General features: G+C 39.2%; 2 protein-coding genes across 6 annotated transcripts in view; one reads left to right on the top strand and one right to left on the bottom strand.

The window, feature by feature from the left end:
* The window catches only part of LOC129720432 (juvenile hormone esterase), a 101,466-nt gene extending 89,212 nt beyond the window's left edge, over positions 1–12,254 (top strand). For all 5 annotated transcript variants that reach the window (XM_055671942.1, XM_055672037.1, XM_055672153.1 and 2 more), the window contains one exon: positions 11,743–12,254. In XM_055671942.1, coding sequence (XP_055527917.1) covers positions 11,743–11,932 — 190 coding nt within the window. In that variant the 3' untranslated portion in view covers positions 11,933–12,254. The remainder of the gene's footprint in view (positions 1–11,742) is intronic.
* A 63-nt stretch (positions 12,255–12,317) lies between these two features.
* Positions 12,318–14,043, bottom strand: LOC129720684 (DNA-directed RNA polymerase III subunit RPC3). Its single transcript, XM_055672295.1, has 2 exons — positions 13,782–14,043; positions 12,318–13,714 (listed from the first exon to the last, which is right to left on the bottom strand). Exons 1-2 carry the CDS (start codon positions 13,926–13,928, stop codon positions 12,338–12,340), a joined length of 1,524 nt encoding a protein of 507 aa, XP_055528270.1. The 5' UTR covers positions 13,929–14,043; the 3' UTR covers positions 12,318–12,337.
* Between the last annotated feature and the right edge of the window lie 6,042 nt (positions 14,044–20,085).

Consider the following 20,085-nt stretch of genomic DNA (forward strand, 5'->3'; position numbering starts at 1 on the left):
CGTATAACGTTCTAGCTACTAAATAGAACCTTAACCATTGTACGATAGCTGAAGCTGCTCCTAATTTTCCATCTTAGCAAGCAGGATTTTGTGGTCAACGCGATCAAATGCTGCTTTCAAGTCCGTATAAACCGCATCGATTTGTGCACCTTTGGACATATTTTGTAGGCATGTATTGGAGATTAAACATTTTTTCAAGAGGTTGTTTTGAATTCTTGCCCCTCTCATCAAGCTTAAGCGAAAAAGGAAGGATTTTCAGTCATCAATTTGCCCCCATCATCTCAAGTAACATTGAAACCTTATAGTCAAAAAAGTTTTATCATAACCAAAAAAATGATTAAAATGTTGTTAAGCATTTCTACGACAACCTTGAAGTCGTGGCTTTGCCCACAACTCTTGTGATTTTAAGTATAAACATCTCCTTTGAAGTGAAAAGAGTAACGTCAAAGCCAGTTATTCATTCAAAGTATTACTTATTATGCTTTTTTTCATTCGTTTTTTTTTGTAATAAAAATATATCAAATTTTTATGTTTTTCAAGGATATTCAAAGCCCTAACTTCGATTGGGGGTATGAATATTAACCGAAATGTAATTACGTGGTAAGGTAAAATTCATCACAACAGCTGACAATATTCGCAGCACCCCTGCAGGAAATCCCATCGAAGCTATCACACTACACACTAAGCTTTCCTTACAAATGAAACAAATGTTGAACTTCCTTGAAAACTACCAGAGCGGAGCAAACAATAGTCATAGTCTTCCAATCGGTTACAATGAGCCCGTAATAAGCACCAATACATTAAAGTATGTACGCACAGTTTAGTTTCTTTTAGCGGTCGGTCTCCTTCCTAGAGATAATTAACTTTCCACCTCCGTACACTGGTGAACGTTTAAGCCCGTGTAAAGAAGTTGCCTTTGTTTCCTCCAAACTATTAATTATCCCATCTCGTTGTTTCGACTTTTTATCACTTTTTGCACTTTTTTGGTTATGACCCCTATTACAGAAGACGAGGCGAGCATCTCGCTTCGCCCGCGGTCACTGATGAGGCGAGTACCTACCATGTTGTATTAGGGAACGCGAGTGAAACTTGGCTGGTAACAGCTAAGTGACAGACGAGCTACTCGTCCAAATTTCAGCTGACTCGACATCTCAATATCAGAGTTGGTCGGATGAGTAACTCGCCACTTGCCTCGTCTTCTTTAATAGGGGCCTATGTTCAGCAGCTTCTTCGGATTCCTGATTACGAATGAAAAATTTATTTAGAACTGAGATTAAAACATAACAAGTGTTTAACTGAATATTTATCAAGTTGTCAAAAAGAGAGCATTGCAAACAAAACAGTGATTTGTTATCCCGAAAATTAGGTTTTCCCGGGCAGTGTTCTGAAATTGGAGAATCCTATGAATATTTGAACAGAATCTTTCAATTGGGTAACGGGGGTATTTTGGCCCTCATGCATATTTTGGCCCACCCGGGTACATTTTAGGTATTTTATCTGATAAATTCAATGAATATTAAACTATGCATGCAACATTGAATAACACACCTAAGAATCATACTACACTATAATTTTCGGCGAAAAACTGGCTCTAGGTAGTGTTATGTTGGTATTAGTTCATACATATTCAAAGTCATGGCTGAGTCAACCCAAAGTCAAGAGGAAGTGGTAATATACAAGTCAACGTCCGGAAGCTATTGTAACAAATATGTATGCTTATGAAACAATTCGTTGTTGTAGTAACATCAATAAAATGTCCTAGAAACAGTTTTTATACTCTAACATGTTGGAAAAAGTTAAAAAGTGGTTAAACGCATGGCCGAAATATGTTTGCCTCTTTCTGAAGCAAGCATATTTTGGCCATGCCAAGTTTTGACATCTCTTTGATTACCGTTCGGCCGTTGCACATGAACAAAGAAGCAGCTTGTGACAATTTACAGGTAATTACTTCTTAATTTATCACATTTAACGATATAAAATTAGATGAGAATGCTTGTCAAACCGCTATAAGCCAAATCATTTCATTTTTAGATACCTAAAATTTACAAAAATTCACAGCAGAAAGATGTTCTCCTCAAACCCACTATTTTTGCTCTAAAAATACCGATGATGATCTTTAATATAATTAGTCCGAACTATTTCCATACACGTCTGTAGATATAAAGGTGGGCCAAAGTAAAAATTTGGTGGACCAAAATATGTTTTTAGTGTTTCGTAGAAATTTTGATATTTCTAGGATATTTTTCAATATATTGAATTGTTGAACGGTGTATATTGAAAAAGACACTTAGCTTTTAACAATGGTATAATAGAGTAGGTATTTATGTTGAAAAATTGTGTTTGTTTTTATTGAACTGTGCGAACACTTCCCAAAGCTGGCCAAAATACCCCCGTTACCCTAATTGGTTTGAAGTTCGTAAAACTAACAGGCCATGTTATGGCTTTGTGTGTTTCGCTACGTTTTGAGCAGCGGGACAAATATTCAGTTAAGGTTCTGAATATACTTTTCATCATTTACAGTTTGGAGAAAACAAAACGTGGCGTGGCGTGCGATATTGTCTAGTATTGAACCGTTTTATAGTTATAACCGTTAAAATATAGATAAATTGATGTTTTGTAAATCATTTGAAGATTCACATCATAGGCTTTGAGTAGGGTTTCCACTTTTCCGGGTCTCATCCGAAGTTTTCGGGTCTGGAAGGTTATCTCCGGGTATACAGGTTTATTCGAATTTTCTCCGGGCCAGTGAGACTATTTTCAACCCGCTTTCGTAAGGTCCACATCGCGAAAAAAAACATTCATATTTAATCGCCTATTCATATTTAATCGCCGAGACCCTAACAACTGAGATCTTCAACGAAGAATTTTATAAGTTCAATTTTGTTTGGAATTTGGCTACGCAGTAGAGATGGTCGGGTACGGGTATTTTTACCCGATACCCGTACCCGACGGGTTCGGGTCGGGTTTCGGGTAACGCCAAAAAATATTTTTCAGGTTCGGGTCGGGTACGGGTAATTTAAAAACCAAGGTTTCGGGTTCGGGTCGGGTACGGGTTTAAAAAATTCTCAACTCGTCGGGTACGGGTAACTCGATTTTCGTGCATTATGAACATTTATTTATTAACTTTTCAAGACTAGGTGTTTTAGCATAGTCTTGGTCTGGGTCCAATCTGGCTTTCTTTGGGAATTTGAGGAATTGCTTAACCAACTTCTGTTTGATGTAGCGACAGTTTCGTAGTTGCACCGGTAACGTCATCAGTGATTTCTGTGGAAGAACGATTGCATCTTTCTTGACCGTGGACTTATTCCAGTAGTACTTATTAGGCTAACATCCATACACGCAATGAAATAAACAGTATTTTTTTAACATAATATTTCTGTCCTTTGGTTGCCGATTTTTTAAAAGCATTTTTGTTTTTTAAACGTGTAGGCAATATTTGCAAATGAACCATTTTTGGAATACTTCCTATGTGATTATTACTTGGGTATAAAAAAGTCGTTTGATAACAATTTCGAACTATACACTAGAGATGGTCGGGTACGGGTATTTTTACCCGATACCCGTACCCGACGGGTTCGGGTCGGGTTTCGAGTAACGCCAAAAAATATTTTTCGGGTTCGGGTCGGGTACGGGTAATTTAAAAACCAAGGCTTCGGGTTCGGGTCGGGTACGGGTTTAGAAAATTCTTAACTGGTCGGGTTCGGGTCGGGTACGGGTAATTCGATTTTCGTGCGTTATAAGAATTTAATTATTAACTTTTCAAGCCTAGGTGTTTTAGCATAGTCTTTGTCTGGGAGGGAGAAACGGATACGAAGCTGTGGGAAAGTCAAATGAATCAGAATGAGTTATCAATTTGAACCAGGAGAAAAAAGCATCTTTTAGTAGCAGGTATTGTAATAACTTGAAGGTATCGCCTTACTTGATAAAATATTCAACGCAAGCATTTTTTTGTATTCAGTGTGGTTACCCAAAATATTGTGGTTCATTTTTACGTAAAATAATAAATTTCATAAACTTTCAGTAATTCCTGCCAGCGTATTTCGATTATTAAACATGTGCTTTCTGGATTTACGGTGCAAGCCGGCTTTCTTTTGAAATTTGAGGAATTGTTTAACCAACTTCTGTTTTATGTAGCGACAATTTTGTAGTTGCACCGGCAACGTCATCACTGTGGAAGGATGGTTGCATTTTACTTGACCGTGGACTTATTCGAAAAATACTTATCATGATAACATTTATACACACATTAAAATAATAATATTTTCTGGAACATAATGTTTCTGTCCTTTGGTAAGCTACGAGTTTTGAAAGTTTGCCGATTTTTAAGGCATTTTTGGGGTTAAAACGTGTAATATGTGGAATACCTCCTCCGTAATTACTATTCGGGTATCAAAAAAACTGTCGTTTGGTAACAATTTCGAACTATACACTTCATCACGGTTGAATGTTGATTTTCGTTTCACAAAATAGTGAGGTTAAAATTGTAAAATTAATGCAACTCTGCGAAATCGTGTCAAATAAATATGTGAACAAAAAAAAAGTCTGCGTAAATATATATAAACTTAAAAATCTGAAGAAACTGACTAGAAAAATCTGTGTTTTACAGACAAATTTGCCCATTTAGTTTTCCTGATGTTACTGAATACTTAGTTCGAGTCATGCTCGGGTTACAGCAGGAAGATAGTTACACGCTATCAAAAAACGACAAATGTCCGTTTCATCTGTTTCGACCGATTTTTAGTGTAGTATCCGTTTCTTCCTCCCAGGTCTTGGTTTGCACTATGATCAGGGATGCCGCATGTACAGAAATATCTGTGTTATACCGAATCTTAGATTCCAGGTTGCTACGATGTGCACATAAAACTCGTCGTTTATTTTAAACTCTAACAGACATGCATTTCTCATCATTCTCCGTGTTGTTCTAGTAGGGTAAATTAACATATAGTGGATCCCGATCAGTCAAAAATATCAGGATTATAACCAATCTTGGTATATTGTTACGCACTGTTTTGCATCAACTTGCGTTTTAAACTTGGTTTCTATAATAGTTAAAATATCAAAATTTCTATCAAAATTACTTGCTAATTACAACAAATTATAGCAAGTTTTGTAAGGTTTTTTGCAGAAAAAGATCAGAACTAGTTAGAATGTATACTATTTTGTCAATTGAATAACAAGTTCTGTTATATATATTAGGGTGGGAAATCGTTATATGGAAAAAACGAAAATTGATAGCAGAAACCCAGAACCAAGTTTTTTTTGTTCTATTTGGGGCCCCAAACAATCCTGAATTTATTGGAAGTCGATTGGTTTTGTCTCCGCTTGGCGCATTGCATTTTAAATTCATATGGAGATTTGTATGGAAAAACCAACTTTTTTGCATTTTCCATTCTAAAGATCTCAAAATGGCTCAAACCATAGGTTTCATGACTTCATATGGTAGGATTTTTGATGCCTAACAACTTAACCGAAGACACTAAAGGGCTAGGGTGTGCCAAAAAATACTAGAGCTGTTCAAAGTTGAGTATGTCGAAATTTATGTTGCAAATCATTTTTCCTGCCAACACTGCCAGTGAGTGATTTTCAGAAAACTTCCATCTGGAAACATCCAGCCAGTCTGCATCACAAACACAAATTAATAAAATAAAGGGGTCCACTATAAGGTAATTTATCCTGATCTAGTTGTTCCGATCTGGCTCATTATAAAGTTATTATGAATCTTTCAAAAAAATTCTATTGAATTTTTATTGATCTCTCGAAAACAAAATAAAAATTTCCAGCATTTAATATGAATCATACGTATACATACAAAATAAATAATAGAAATCCTTGATCAATTTTAATATGAGGTAACTAACACGAAAAATGGAACCCAAATTCTCCGTACACAGTTATGAATAGATATTTTGCTGCGTGATAAATATCAGTGACAGGTGCTACGCTGGATTCAAGAGAACCAATATGTCGCCTGGAACTCTGGGTTCTTCAACATTCGTTCACATGAACAATCGGTTCTAGCCTAACTCCGGCCATCATCTCGAGAAACCACATATGACAGTCAGTGCATAAAATGTGGTAGGTAACCAGGTATTTAAAAAAAAAATCCAGGACGGGTCGGGTACGGGTCGGGTACCGGCAATTTCGGGGTATTTTCCTTTCGGGTACGGGTCGGGTACGGGTAGTTGGAAAAAAATAAATTTCGGGTTCGGGTCGGGTACGGGTATTTTAAACAAACACGACTTCGGGTTCGGGTCGGGTACGGGTTTGAAAATTCTCGATTAGTCGGGTACGGGTCGGGTACGGGTAACAAATTTCCCATACCCGACCATCTCTACTATACACTCCATCACGGTTGAATGTTTATTTTCGTTTAACAATAAAAATAATATAAAATAAAATCAAAATTAAAATAATAAAATTGTTAAATTACTGGAAGTCTGCGTAAATATATATAAACTAAAAAATCTGAAGAAATTGACTCGAAAAATCTAAGTTTTACAGAAAAATTTGCACATTTAGTATTCCTGATGTTACTAAAAACTTAGTTCGAGTCATGTTCGGGCTACAGCAGGGAGATAGTTACACGCAATCAAAAAACGACGAATGTGCGTTTCATTTGCTTCGATCAATTTTTAGTGTAGTATTCATTTCTTCCTTCTAGGTCTTGGTTTGCGCTGTGACCACATGTACAGAAATATTTGTGTTATACCGAATTTTAGATTCCAGGTTGCTACGATGTGCACATAAAACTTGTCGTTTTTTTAAACTCTACCAGACATGCATTCTCCCTAGGGAACCTGTATATTAAAGAAATGACAAGACATTCACTGTTAAGGCAACTGTCAACATCAAAACGGATAACGGCAATGCAAAATTATACAGCCCGCCCGTTTTGATGTTGACAGTTGCCTTAACGGTGAGTGTCTCGGCGTCTCTCTGATGTATAGGCTCCGTGTTGTTATAGTAGGGTATATTAACATATAGTGGACCACCCGCCAGATTAATTTTTATGTGAAAACTCGAGTGATTTGCAGAAAACTTCCATCGGTACACATCTTGTCCAGCCAGTCTGCATCACAACATAGATTAATAAAATGAGGGGGTCCACTAAAGATTAATTTACTCTATTCTTCTTGTTGTTTCGATCTGGTTCATTATAAAGTTATTATGAATCAATCAAAAAAATTCAGTTGAATTTTTTTAACCTCTCGAAAACAAAATAAAAATTTCCAGCAGTTTATATGAATCATACGTATGCATACAAAATAATTAATTGAAATGCCTGATCAATTTCAATATGAGGTGACTAAAAGAAAAATGGAACCCAAATTCTTCTTAAACAATTATGAATAGATATTTTGCTGCGTGATAAAAATGGTCAAATTTTTTTAACATCAGACGGGCGGATGTTCTCAGTGACAGATGCTACGCTGGATTCTAGGAAAACCAATATATCGCCTGGAACTCTGGCTTCCTTAACATTCGTCGACATGAACACTTGGTTCTAGCCTAATTTCGGCCATCATCTCGAGAAACCACATATGACAATCAGTGCATAAAAAGTGCGAGGTAACCAGGTATTTTAAAAAATAAAAATAGAATAAAATAAAAAAAAACCAGGACGGGTCGGGTACGGGTCGGGTACCGGCAATTTTGAGATGTTTTTCTTTCGGGTACGGGTCGGGTATGGGTAGTTAGAAAAAAAATTCGGTTTCCGGTCGGGTACGAATATTTTAAACAAATGCGACTTCGGGTTCGGGTCGGGTACGGGTTTGAAAATTCTCGATGAGTCGAGTACGGGTCGGGTACGGGTAACGAATTTTCCATACCCGACCATCTCTACTACGCAGTCAAATAAAAACGGATGTTTACTGCTCCCGACGTTTCGGCCCGGGTTTTTAGGCCTTTCTTCAAGGGAAACAGTCTATCGTCAAACTTAGTTTCGTGCTACCGTGAGAGCTATTTACGACAACGGTATCAAGGACCAGTCCCAACCAGTGATGGAAACGAAACGAATATGATGCAATCATCGTTTAATCTCCACTTGTACACAACATGAAGTGTTACAGACCGCGACTAAACTTGAATCCTCTCAACACATAATGAAATGATGATATGGTGCGTAGGTTTCTGGGAGAAAATAAATACATGACTAGACTACATCTGCTCTGAGAAGCGATTCGCTCGTTGCGTATGTCTCTCCATATGCCGGTCGTTAGGGGAACAAAGAATAGCAGCAAAAGAATATCAAGTCGCCTGAGCAGCAGCAGAGGTGTGGTGCGGTGAGAAGGAAAGTGTGGGGGAAGGGACTACTTCGGCAGCGTTTGTACAAGGAATACATTGACAGAGATCAAAATCGGAATATATATCATTAACACAAAAATCGTATTGTTTCGGTAAACTTCGGTTTCGGGTGAACGATCAGTTTCTAGGCGCTCAAAAAAACGCTCTTTACTTTCACGACCCGGTGCGTATCAACTGCTCGTGCATCCCTTAAAATCTTCAGCAACCGAAACAGTCAATAGCGAGCCTTGCTGTCGCAGAAGTTATTGACGCTGGTGCCAGTAACGCGAAACCAAATGCATGTGAATAAAACCAGAGTCATAGTTAAATGCAAAATGTTTTAAACAAATCTAATGTTTTTGTCAAATTTCATATATGTGTGCGTTAACGCAGATCAACGCTGGTCCATGACGTTTGTTGGTCCATGATGTTTGTAATTAGGAACAATAATGGGGGAAAAATCACTACACAACACATTCATGAAAGTTTTCCGCGGTTTCTCGAGTTTGGATAAAACAACGTTCCAGTTCTATAATATTTCACATCGATAAATTTCATGACCAGAAATAACAAAAAGCAAAACAAAGGCCATGTTGCCGAATATGTTGGTTACACGATGTTTGACAGATAGATCCCCCCTGATGCCAGCCTTCTGAACATCGGTTGATGCTTTATAAGCAGGGGACTATAAACGTCAAAATTTCGCCTACCCATCATAAATTCATCACGGCATCAAAATTTCATTTCTAATGCTCACGAAAACCATCTTATTCATTGAAAGCGCACATTGTACCGACATCAAACGTTGAGTTCTGGTTCTTTTCTTCTATAAGGATAGTTATTCAAGAATAAGTCTACTGACAATTATGGAACATTTACTCTTTTTTAGTTGTTTTAGGGCAAACCAACCAAAAATTGGGTACTAGAATCACTGGTACCAGAATCAATGAGTGGTAGATGAAAAATGTATGGAGTTTGACAGCCACAAAAGCCCCTTGTTTATAAGTGTAGGGGTTTGGAGCTGCGTAATACATTCAGAATATGCAAGAGCATCCAGATCCAGGTATCCAGATTTAGCTGGATTATCCAGTTTTTTTAACATATACCCAGGTAGACAGATTTGATGTCCAAGTATCCAGAATTTTCATAAATGATCCATATTTTATTCCTCTGTTTCGCAAAAAGGTTACACTTCTGATTTGGCGCGAAATTTTGCAGTTTTGTCACCTCAAATGTTGCGTACCCCAAGAATTTTATCCGGAAAACATCCGGAAAATTATTCTTCCCCACGAAATGACTGCCAGATTTTTTTGCCTTTTCAGATTTAAAAAAAAAGACCACCCTTACTAACACGCAGAGAATCCTAGTAAGAATCTCCAGGATACCTTTAACGCGATCCGGAGGATTCCCACTGACGATTCTTATTCAAGAATCCTACAGGAATCCTGAGGATTATTTTTTCAGGAATCCTTTTCAAGGACGCTCACGAATCCAATGTGAAGAATCCTAGAGAATCGTATGTGTTCGTCCGGGCAATGCTCTGCCCAACGCACATGCCTTGTACTGGTTCCAAATTTAATCAGTAAATGCGTTAGTTAGTACTACTTTGGTTGTTAATTTGAGTATTTTGCTGGTTTTGGGGGGGAAAGCGATCGATGTGATCAGCTCTGTTAAGTAATTAATTTTGTTTATCATTATATTAGCTTAGCAACATCCCCCCTCCTTCTCCCCGCTCTTCACTTTTTCATTTTGGGAATCCTCGGGTTAGTTATCCGTGCCAAGTGGCAACCCTAACTGAGAGATGTTCAAACAGACTTCTTCGGTGGAGCTATTGGCAGCCGAACTTACATTTTCATTAGCCTAATTATCACAGTGCTAATTGGAGTAGTTTTCCTAAAAAAATCAAGGGTATGTATCGAAAAAAAAAACAAAAGCAGCTTTGAAATTTATTTTAATTTAAAGTCTCTGAATATAGTATGCTTTTCCAATGATTGAGTGAATAGCTCGAACCAGGATCAGTTTTAGCATAGTGCGAACCAAGGTTTTAGATTTTCAGTATTAACACAAAAAGTTGTTTTTTTTGAACGGTGGTAGGTATGGTGGTTACTTTTGGTCTCAAACGGAAAACGTGATTGGAATGAGGTCGATGTCTTATACCACTTTTGAGCAATGAGGGAAAGCAACTCACGTAAAAAAATGTTGGAAAACACCAAATTCATTTTATTTGGAAAAGATCAAACTTATGAAACAATTTTCGTTCTTATACATTTATACGACTGTCTTTTAACATCGAACATTTTATTTTTCTACCCTGAAAAATAACCTTCAAATTCGTATTACTCATCGTCTACATGCACAATTGGTACAAACTGTATTGCATTTAAAAGATCAATCTAGTTTTTTTAATCATATTGAATAGTACCATTGTTCAAAATTTCAAGTATGATTTATTGTTTCACTTGAATCAAACTTTAAATGTTAGCTGATGCCCTCCGCGGGGAAAACGTGCGTTTTTGCTACTACTACCCAAATAAATTTCCTGCAACATAAAATTAGAACTAAAACTAGCCTAACTTGATCGCGTAATTAACACCGGAGCAAGTTTTTCACTTTCATTCATGCTTTGGGTAGATCAGTCAGTTACTCATGCGGGGAGAAAACTCAAATCGGAGAGTTTTATCGAACGCGAACTGCCTGCCTTATGACCGATCTGGTCCGGTTTGAGCATGTTATGTAGCTACATCGTATGTACGATGACGATAATTACGTAAGCTCCGACTCCTCTCCCCAAGGGAGAGTTCGTCGTCCGCCCGCGTTGTTACCACCGACCGAGGATATCGGGTAATAGGGGACGCAACAAGCGAAAGTAGGTGGACCACTAGCAATCAGCGGATGGCGAAAAAACGATAAATTGAACAGCCGGTACGCAGAGGGAGCGTCGGATAACTGCGTGGCGCTTCGAGCGAAAACGGGTGCTTGGGGTGCTCTTTCGCAAACTCTGCTGCGTTCGTTCTCGAATGTGACAAGCGGCGTGGATGCAATATGCATACACACGCACGCGAGACAGGAACTATGCAGTACTTACTGACAATACCAAATTACCAATATAAAATTGTCGTTTGTTTTCCGGCCATCCAATTTGTAACGGGTGGTTTTACTCGAAAATGATACGAAATTAGCGGCATTTGCGTAAAGCGTAAACTTGCATTTGCGTAAAGCGTAAACTTGCATTTGCGTAAAACGATGGTAGAGAGTTTGGTTAAGTAATCAAAGTGTGCGCACAGAAAACAGTGGCATCGGTTCTATAAAGGGACGAGTTTTCCTCGTGATACAAATTAAACGCGCACACAGTCAATTGGACGAAATGATAATTATGGTACGATTCAGTGCAGAAATGATGCGCTCCATTTTTGAAATGGAGAATAATTTATAATTTCAGAATTCTACTTCTAATTGCAGCAATCCCACACCCTACGGTCCTGAGGATACTTTGCTGGGCGTACGCTGGCCTAGCGTAATACCACACACCATGACAGAACTTCCGTATTTGGATATCACATCCGAGTTAACACCTCGTAGCAATCCCGAAGCGGAACGCCTTCGCTTTTGGGATACAAAATACGCAAAGTACAATGGGGACATATTTTAGTTTCTCCTCTCATAGTGAACGGGTGCTTACATTTTCCGAATAGGAATATATTAACTACCGGAATAATCGCTAACTTCCCGTTAGCTTAAAGTATTTCGTTTGTGTATTAGGTTTTTTATGTGCATGATCTTGTACCAGATCTACTCGCAAATCAGACCGATTAGATTAGCGAGCGTGTAGATGCCATTTTAGTGATCGACCAATCAGGTACGGTTCCCAGTGAGTGACGGCTGTAGAAAAGCATACGTTCGTATAGGAATAGATAGAACAAACCAACTGACTGACTGACTATGACACTAGCAAATAAACCAACTAACTAAAAGCCTGTTTTAGTTAAACATCCGAAAAATCCATAATTTCTACTGTTGCCTGAAAAAGACAGAAATTCGAAGGCTCAAGCAGACTTTATTTTTTCTGATACTGTTGATACAACTTAAGCAGAAATATTGTTTCGTCAATACCGATTTCGGCGCTGTACAGGCTTTTTACGCGTATCTTAACCTTCTGCAAGATCTCTTTTTCCGGTGGGGTCAAAGTTTCCTGGATTTCCGCAATGTACTCTTCCGATTCACCACGCTCCTTCATCGCTTCCACTATGCTATCCAATCGTTGGCTTTTCTCGATCAAACGCTTGTTAACAGACTTATCATGCGTTGAACGAGTTATAGAATTATACAGTGATTTGTAGCACACCTCGAGTAGCATGGACACAATTTGTGTTTGGTTAACGTAAAACAGAAAGAATGATTTCGGAGCACCAGCATTTCCGCCACCCGGCTTGCGAAAAGCCTGTATCTGTAGGAAATTTTCCTCGAGCAGCTTATAGGTTAGCTGCTTCGCGTCCTTAGCTGGAACCATCGCCTCCTTCTGGATGTCTTCCTGTTCGATGTATTTTTTCATTCTAATCACCCGAAAAATTCGAGCGGATTTCGAGCCATACTTTTCCGTGATAATGTTCTCGATGCAACTCCAAATCAGCTGCTCGTGAATTTTTTTCATGTTCACCGTGTACTGACCTCCTCCCATGTCCCCGAATTTGCTGACAAAATTAACGGACTCGATTACCGCCACGTACTGATCCAGAAATTTAATCATCTCCAAATTGCTGGATTTTTTCTCGCACAGCTGCTTTAATTCAACGAATGGAATTGGGTTGGAAACCATTTCCCAGGGTTTAGTCCGTGAGTACATCAGCTGTAGCAGGAATCTCAAACACTCAGCGGCATTAGCATCGATTAGTCTTTCAACGGCATTTATCATAATCGCATCTCGAAAGTCCAAATGAAACTTCTCCAAATTAACTAACCAGTGAATTCCTTCATCAGGAGCTATTGTGGTCTTACCTTCCTGCAAGTCGAGCAACTTTCGTAGATCTAGTTCTGGCATTTGAAACAATTTTGGGTCCTCGCAATCTAGCATAAGCAGCTCACTATTCGAATCTATCGGTTTTGGCTCAGGAGCCCTCATAAAATAATTCATCGAAACCATATCAGCAAATTTCTGTCGCAAAGTGGTGATAGTGTTTTTATCTTTAACATCCGAAATGGAGGTCGCCTTGAGAATAATGTAGGAAGCCGTTTGGCAGCCAGCCCGTAACAATTCCTCAGTTAGTATTGCTGATTCATGCCCATACTTGGTCTGAATTAGATGAACGTATCGTGGATAGCGTAGAACCATGAGAACCCGCTCGTAGTCCAGTGTGTATTCCGTTGCCGTACCGGCTTTATTAAGCTGAAAACGAGCCAGGCTAAATTTCAACAGAATTGCCAGAGCACGGCAAACCTAGACGAGATAAATGGTATTTAATTGAAGAATAGATTGCTTACTGGTACAAATAAAGTAATGTTACCTCTGATTTCGACAGTTGGGTGCTTTTCACTATCATTGGTAAAGTCTTAGCTACGGCCGCAAACAAATCATCAGCAACTATTCGAACGACCTCTCCAAAGTGCTGCTGCACGACGCAGGAACATAATTTTCCCAGTTGGATGGACATATTCTAAATAAAATACCAAAAATTCCTGTTTACCGCAATCTTGGTGTTTACCACGTTTTGACGCAAAAAAAAAACGAAGCTCAAAACAAACAGAAACCAGCTCGCATCGCATTAGTCAGCCTATACACCAGAGAGACGCCGAGACACTCACCGTTAAAGCAACTGTCAACATCAAAACGGGTAACGGCAATGCAAAATTATACAACTCGCCCGTTTTGATGTTGACAGTTGCTTTAACGGTGAGTGTCTCGGCGTCTCTCTGGTGTATAGGCTGACTACATCGCATGCAGACCATGCAGACGCATTCGCATTTGCCAGGGGGATGGCAACATACTGTCTATTAGCGAATTTCTTTATTCCACTGTTTGCGGGCAAAACTGCCGAGGAATAATGAAACGTCATCGCCATTTAAGGCGCAAGTAAGAAAGAGATGACAGAGAGAAATGACAAAGCCATCGATAAATGACTCATCGTTAAGGAAACTGTCAACATCAAAACGGGCGAGCTGTATAATTTTGCATTGCCGTTATCCGTTTTGATGTGTACAGTTGCCCTAACGGCGAGTGTCTCTCTGGTGTATATAGCGAACCTATACATTAGAGAAATGACAAGACACTCACCGTTAAGGCAACTGTCAACATCAAAACGGATAACGGCAATGCAAATTTATACAGCTCGCCCGTTTTGATGTTGACAGTTGCCTTAACGGTGAGTGTCTTGTCATTTCTCTAATGTATAGGTTCGCTAGGTGTATAGGCTCCCTATGCTATCTCTATGGTAAACGAGTGGAGAGTTTCCCGACCAAAGTGATAAGTATACGGAACTTTTGCTGGACGCCTGCCTCGGGACTTTATTTTTAAATAAAGACCCGATATGTTGCCTACTGTCAAACGTGTAGAGCTTAGATAGGGCTGCCCCTTGGCATTTGCAAAACATGACTTTCATGCGAACTGCTGAACAGCAGAGTCTATAGAGTCGCGCGAAGAGAAAATCTATCGTTCCGGCAACACAGTTTTTGTGCCGTTTGTTGCCAAGAACTATACAGTTCTGTTTTTCACCATGCATAAGCGAATATCAATTTTTGAAATTCTTCACAAGGTACACAGTTTTGAAAGATTACACCGGTGATATTTTGTTAAATTTAAATGAACCAGTGTACAGGTTTAATGTTGGATTAAAATTTGTAAGTAAAACTTCGGAAAAACACATATTCTTTATTACGCTCAATTACAACACTTTTCATCCACTCCTAACATTATCACCTTGTTTATTTACATTGCTCGATTGGTTCCCTCGTTTGACACTGATTTGGTTCCTTTGGTTTCATCTTTGCGGGACTCTTAAATATTATAAACATAGACTCTTGAACAGCTGTTTCACCCAGTGGCTGGGAACGTTGTCGAAATTAGGTTGTTTAGCTATTCACGAATTTCTGATTGTTATATATCAGCTAAAAGAGTGTTTCATTGTTCTGCTAAAAGAGTGTTTTCATGGTTCTTCGATTTTTAAAAGAAAAATAAAATACTTGCTACAATGACAGTCGGTACCAATGAGGTATACAAAGGTGAGGAAGAAGAAAACATTGGTCTGTATTAGTAACGAAAAAAAGGTAAACAGAAACACGTGTTGGGGTTGTGACGTGATCTCCAAAAACAAGAAAATGCCATTTGGAATTGTGTTCCGCATTGTTTAACGACGCAGGTAGGCATTTTCAGCCGTAAACTGTCATACCCTGTGAAAATTTTTTGAAAAAAATGTACCGAGTATTGATTTTTGGGCATTGTTTTTTGACTTTTACGTCATCACCACATACATAAGAGTATGTGTCATCACTGTTAACAAAAAAGAAGCCCTTTAAACCCGAGACTCAAACCATCTCCGTACCTTTCTATAAGGCAATCCACGTTCCATTGCTTGTACGTTTGTTATTGTTGTTTTTCAAGTTGCAAAACCAAAACACAACCGAACACGAGACCTTTGAGTGTTGGAAAGTAAATCTAAAGTGGTGTTCTATTGTTGGGTAAAGGATTGCCCCACAATACTAGAGCAACCAATCGGACAACTGTTGTTTTTCACACTTTTCGATTCGCATTGCATCCAAGTTGCGACCGTTCGTACAAACCTGAAGATGTCAAAAGATGAAAACAAACTGAAATCAGCTGATCGCAACTGTCTCGTGGATTGCCTTAGATGCAATCCGGATCCAGAAGCGTGAAAACAAATGTTATCCTATCGGTAGCTCTAGTATCGCAAGTGCCAATCCTAAATACAACAATAAAAAATCATTTTTTATATCATTGCCGACATTAAAAGATTTCAGTTATGGACGTGTTTTGGTTTTGTAGCTCGAAAAACAACAACAATAACAAACGTACAAACAGTGAAATGTCACCCGTGGATTGCCTTATTCCATTGAGTCGGGACCAATGAGCATAAAAGAGAGGTGAGGAGGAGAGTGCATTTTTCTAGTATTAGTAAATGCTTCGAATGTAAACAACTAGAAGAGCTCAATGGTAAATCCAAATAGCTACGTCACTATTTGGCATCAACTCTGGCAGAGGGGGGGGCGAGCAGAGGGGCGCGTGCAAGTGTTAGTAAGTTTCCTCCTCACCTCTCTTTTATACTCATTGAGTCGGGACATGGGCGAACTGTCATTGAAGCGATTTCGGGCAGTTTTAATTCGTGACAAAGATGCCAGATGTTTTTGAAAAAAGCCGCAATTGCTCGAAAAACCGGAAAAATGTGCTCGAAATCTGAAAAAAATCTATTCGTGATCGAAAAAATTTCACTCGCGAAGGCAAAAGTCTGTAAAAATCTGCGTTTTGCAGACAAATCTGCACATTTGAAATCCCTGATTCGTGATTGAAAAATTGAAAGACGATAGAAAATTTTTGAAAATCACGTTTTGATTATAAAATGCAGCTCTTTCAGATGATATAAAAAATTGACATAGCTTAACAATCCAATTTATTATCAGACAGTTTTTCCAAAAGGATTCTGAGTTACAATGCTCTAGGAAAATTACTCTTGAATCAAGAAACTTTTCCACCCGTGGAAAATACTCAATTCTGAATGTTAAAAAGGTTAAAAACGAGTTTTTTTAGATTTCAATCAAGCACTTTTTGATTTTTCGAGCAGTCCCGGACATTTTTTAAAACGTCTGGCATCTCTACTCTGAACGTCACTCTATAAGGCAATCCACGGGTGACATTTCACTGTTTGTACGTTTGTTATTGTTCACTGTTTGTACGTTTGTTACTGTTTGTACGTTTGTTATTGTTGTTGTTTTTCGAGCTGCAAAACCAAAACACGTCCATAACTGAAATCTTTTAATGTCGGCAATAATATAAAAAATGATTTTTTATTGTTGTATTTAGGATTGGCACTCGCGATACTAGAGCTACCGATCGGATAACATTTGTTTTCACGCTTCTGGATCCGGATTGCATCTAAGTTGCGAACGATCGAGCATACATGAAGCTGTCATAAGTTAAAAACAGACAGATCAGCTGATCGCAACTGTCTCGTGGATTGCCTTATTGGCCCTGACGACTCTGTTGATATTGGTTTGGTTTTTACTTGCGAAAGTGAAGGAGGGAAATGTTTTTGCTTTTGTTTTCACACATAAATTGACAATTGCATATGAGAATTCGCGCAGGTGCGAACAGCCTTAAAAATCTCTTTTACTTGTGTCAGGGCCAATTACCCCGTTCACACTACACCGCATATCACCTGATATCAGGCGATTCGTGCTATTGAGGCCATATCACCATTTATATTACCTGATATCCAATACAATCGAGCTGTCAACGGACATCACCTCGGCTACATGCTATCGCGGATATCATGTTCGAAAACCAATAATAACTAGAGTTCCTCAGAGGGAGAGATAAGCGATGAAAAAAAAACGCTGATTTGGCAACTAGGTTTCACATATCAAAGGTGCCAGATCTCTTCTCAAAGCGCAATGTTCACTAACTTTTTTTTTCGGCTCGTTTAACTGATGGTGACGGTGGAAGTCCTGGGGAATAATAAGCCGTATGAATAAAAACGAGCATTTATTCCGCTTTGCTAAAATCGAGTAGTCAAGCAGCCACGAAAAGCGTTTGCTCATGTTGGTATGATAAAGGATTTTGCTCTGTTAGATGTTTTCTCCAAATGAGAGTTTACTCTTCGGAAACCAGATTCTGTATGAATAAAGTAACAAAGTAGGAGTGAATGCTAAGTAAATTCTTAGCAAAGCTGATAAAGTCACGAGTATGCTCGGTAGCATGCTCAAGAGACGAAAATGGTTTCGTTCGTAGGCTAATTTTGAAGTTTTTGAAGCAATTATTTGCTAATTTGGTTAATCTATTTACGATCTTAACTACAAACTCATATTATTTGTTTATTTTGTTAATCAATTTACCATCAATATTGATTATATGCAAATTACATTTATTTTTCTCGTCAAATTGTTTTATTAATACCATATTTTTCTCCAATACGAAACGAAGAAATTAGAAAAATAATGTAACAATAAATTAAAATTTGTAATAAAAGTTCTTTTATCAGAAGCTGTTCAATGGGAGGGAATATTAAATTCTCGACGCAACGAACATAGTTACAGGAAATAGTTTATACTGTCGTCACGTCACCTACAGAATATTAAATGATATGCAAAATGAGGGATTCCTTAAAATTATTTGTAATGTCATCAATAAGTACAGTTAGCATTTGATTGTTATGCCCAAATTACATAAGATAAAGGTGAAATGATCATTTTTCAGGCAGGATATAGATACTAGTGCCACTGACCAGAGTTCATAAACGGCTGAGCAGTGCGAACAAGTAGTACAACCGTACTAATTGGCATAAAATAGACCCCAAAGTGGTCCAAAGCATAATGCCCAGCAATTCCTCTCTCTACCTTCACATGGTCGCGATTGGGGTACGAGCAACCAAGAGAAGATCGGTGAATCGGTGGGAACTTGGTCATACCGGGACCGGATTCTGCTTGATCAGCTAGAACCCCGCCATTTCGACATCGTTGCGCTCCATGAGCTTCGCTGGAAAGGAGAGAAGATACGGAGGATTTGTGGCCGCAGGGCACAGTACTAACAGAGCGGTAGCATAACCAATGAGCTGGGTACCGGCTTTATAGTGCTAGGCAGGATGCAGAGTCGTGTGATCAAGTTGCACGCGATCAGCGACAGGCTTTGTTTGTTGAGACTGACAGGCCGGTTCTACAGCTACACTATTCTCAATGTGCACTGCCCTCACGAAGAAAGACCCGATGTAGAGAAAAAGTGTCCTAAGCACAGCTGGAGAAAGTCTACGATACCTGCTCGCGTAGAGACATCAAGATCGTCATCGGGAACATAAGCGCACAGATCGGTAGGGAAGATATTTATAAGCCGGCGATCGGCCCGCACGGCCTGCACACTGTGACGAACGTCAACGGCCAGCGATGCGTCAACTTCGCGGCTTCTCGAGGACTGGCAGTCCGAAAAGACATACGCAAAACACCCTGGAGATCACCTGACCAACGTACAGCAAACCAAATTTGCCATGTTCTCGTCATCGCTTCTCGAGGACGACTGGTGCAGCATTCGCACAGCTATCGAGAGACAGCAACGGCGGTACTAGGAGTGAAAGCACCGAGTGGCAGAAATGACTAGTATAACGGAAAGTGCGGGGCAGTGGTGAATGAGAAGAACCGGACCTGGGCGATATACCTAGAAAGAGAACAAGGCCAATTACAAACGGGTACGGAACGATATGACCACGACTCTCAGACATAAGAAGCGCCAGCAAGAGGATCGTAAACATGAGGAACTGGATCAGCTGGAACTGGAAAACCGAAATATATGCGAGCGAGAGGCTCTAAGAAGAACAACATCTGCCTCCCAACTCAAGTTTCTGTAGACGGCGATGAGCTTGAGGTGGTCAACGAGCTCGTGTATTTGGGGTCACTAGTGACCACCGACAATGACGCCAGCAAAGAGATCCAGAGACGCATTCAGGCTGGAAATCGTTCACTTCGGAAGGTACTTTGATCGAGTTGATTGTGAAGACGCACGCGGTTGACGCTGTACAAAACTCTGATAAAACCGGTAGTCCTCTACAAAATCGAGACAACAACGCTTCTCGCGGAGAACCTTAACGCCAGTGGAGT

This window comes from Wyeomyia smithii, chromosome 1 (genome assembly GCF_029784165.1).
Source record: "Wyeomyia smithii strain HCP4-BCI-WySm-NY-G18 chromosome 1, ASM2978416v1, whole genome shotgun sequence".
NCBI classification, from domain to species: Eukaryota; Metazoa; Arthropoda; class Insecta; order Diptera; family Culicidae; genus Wyeomyia; species Wyeomyia smithii.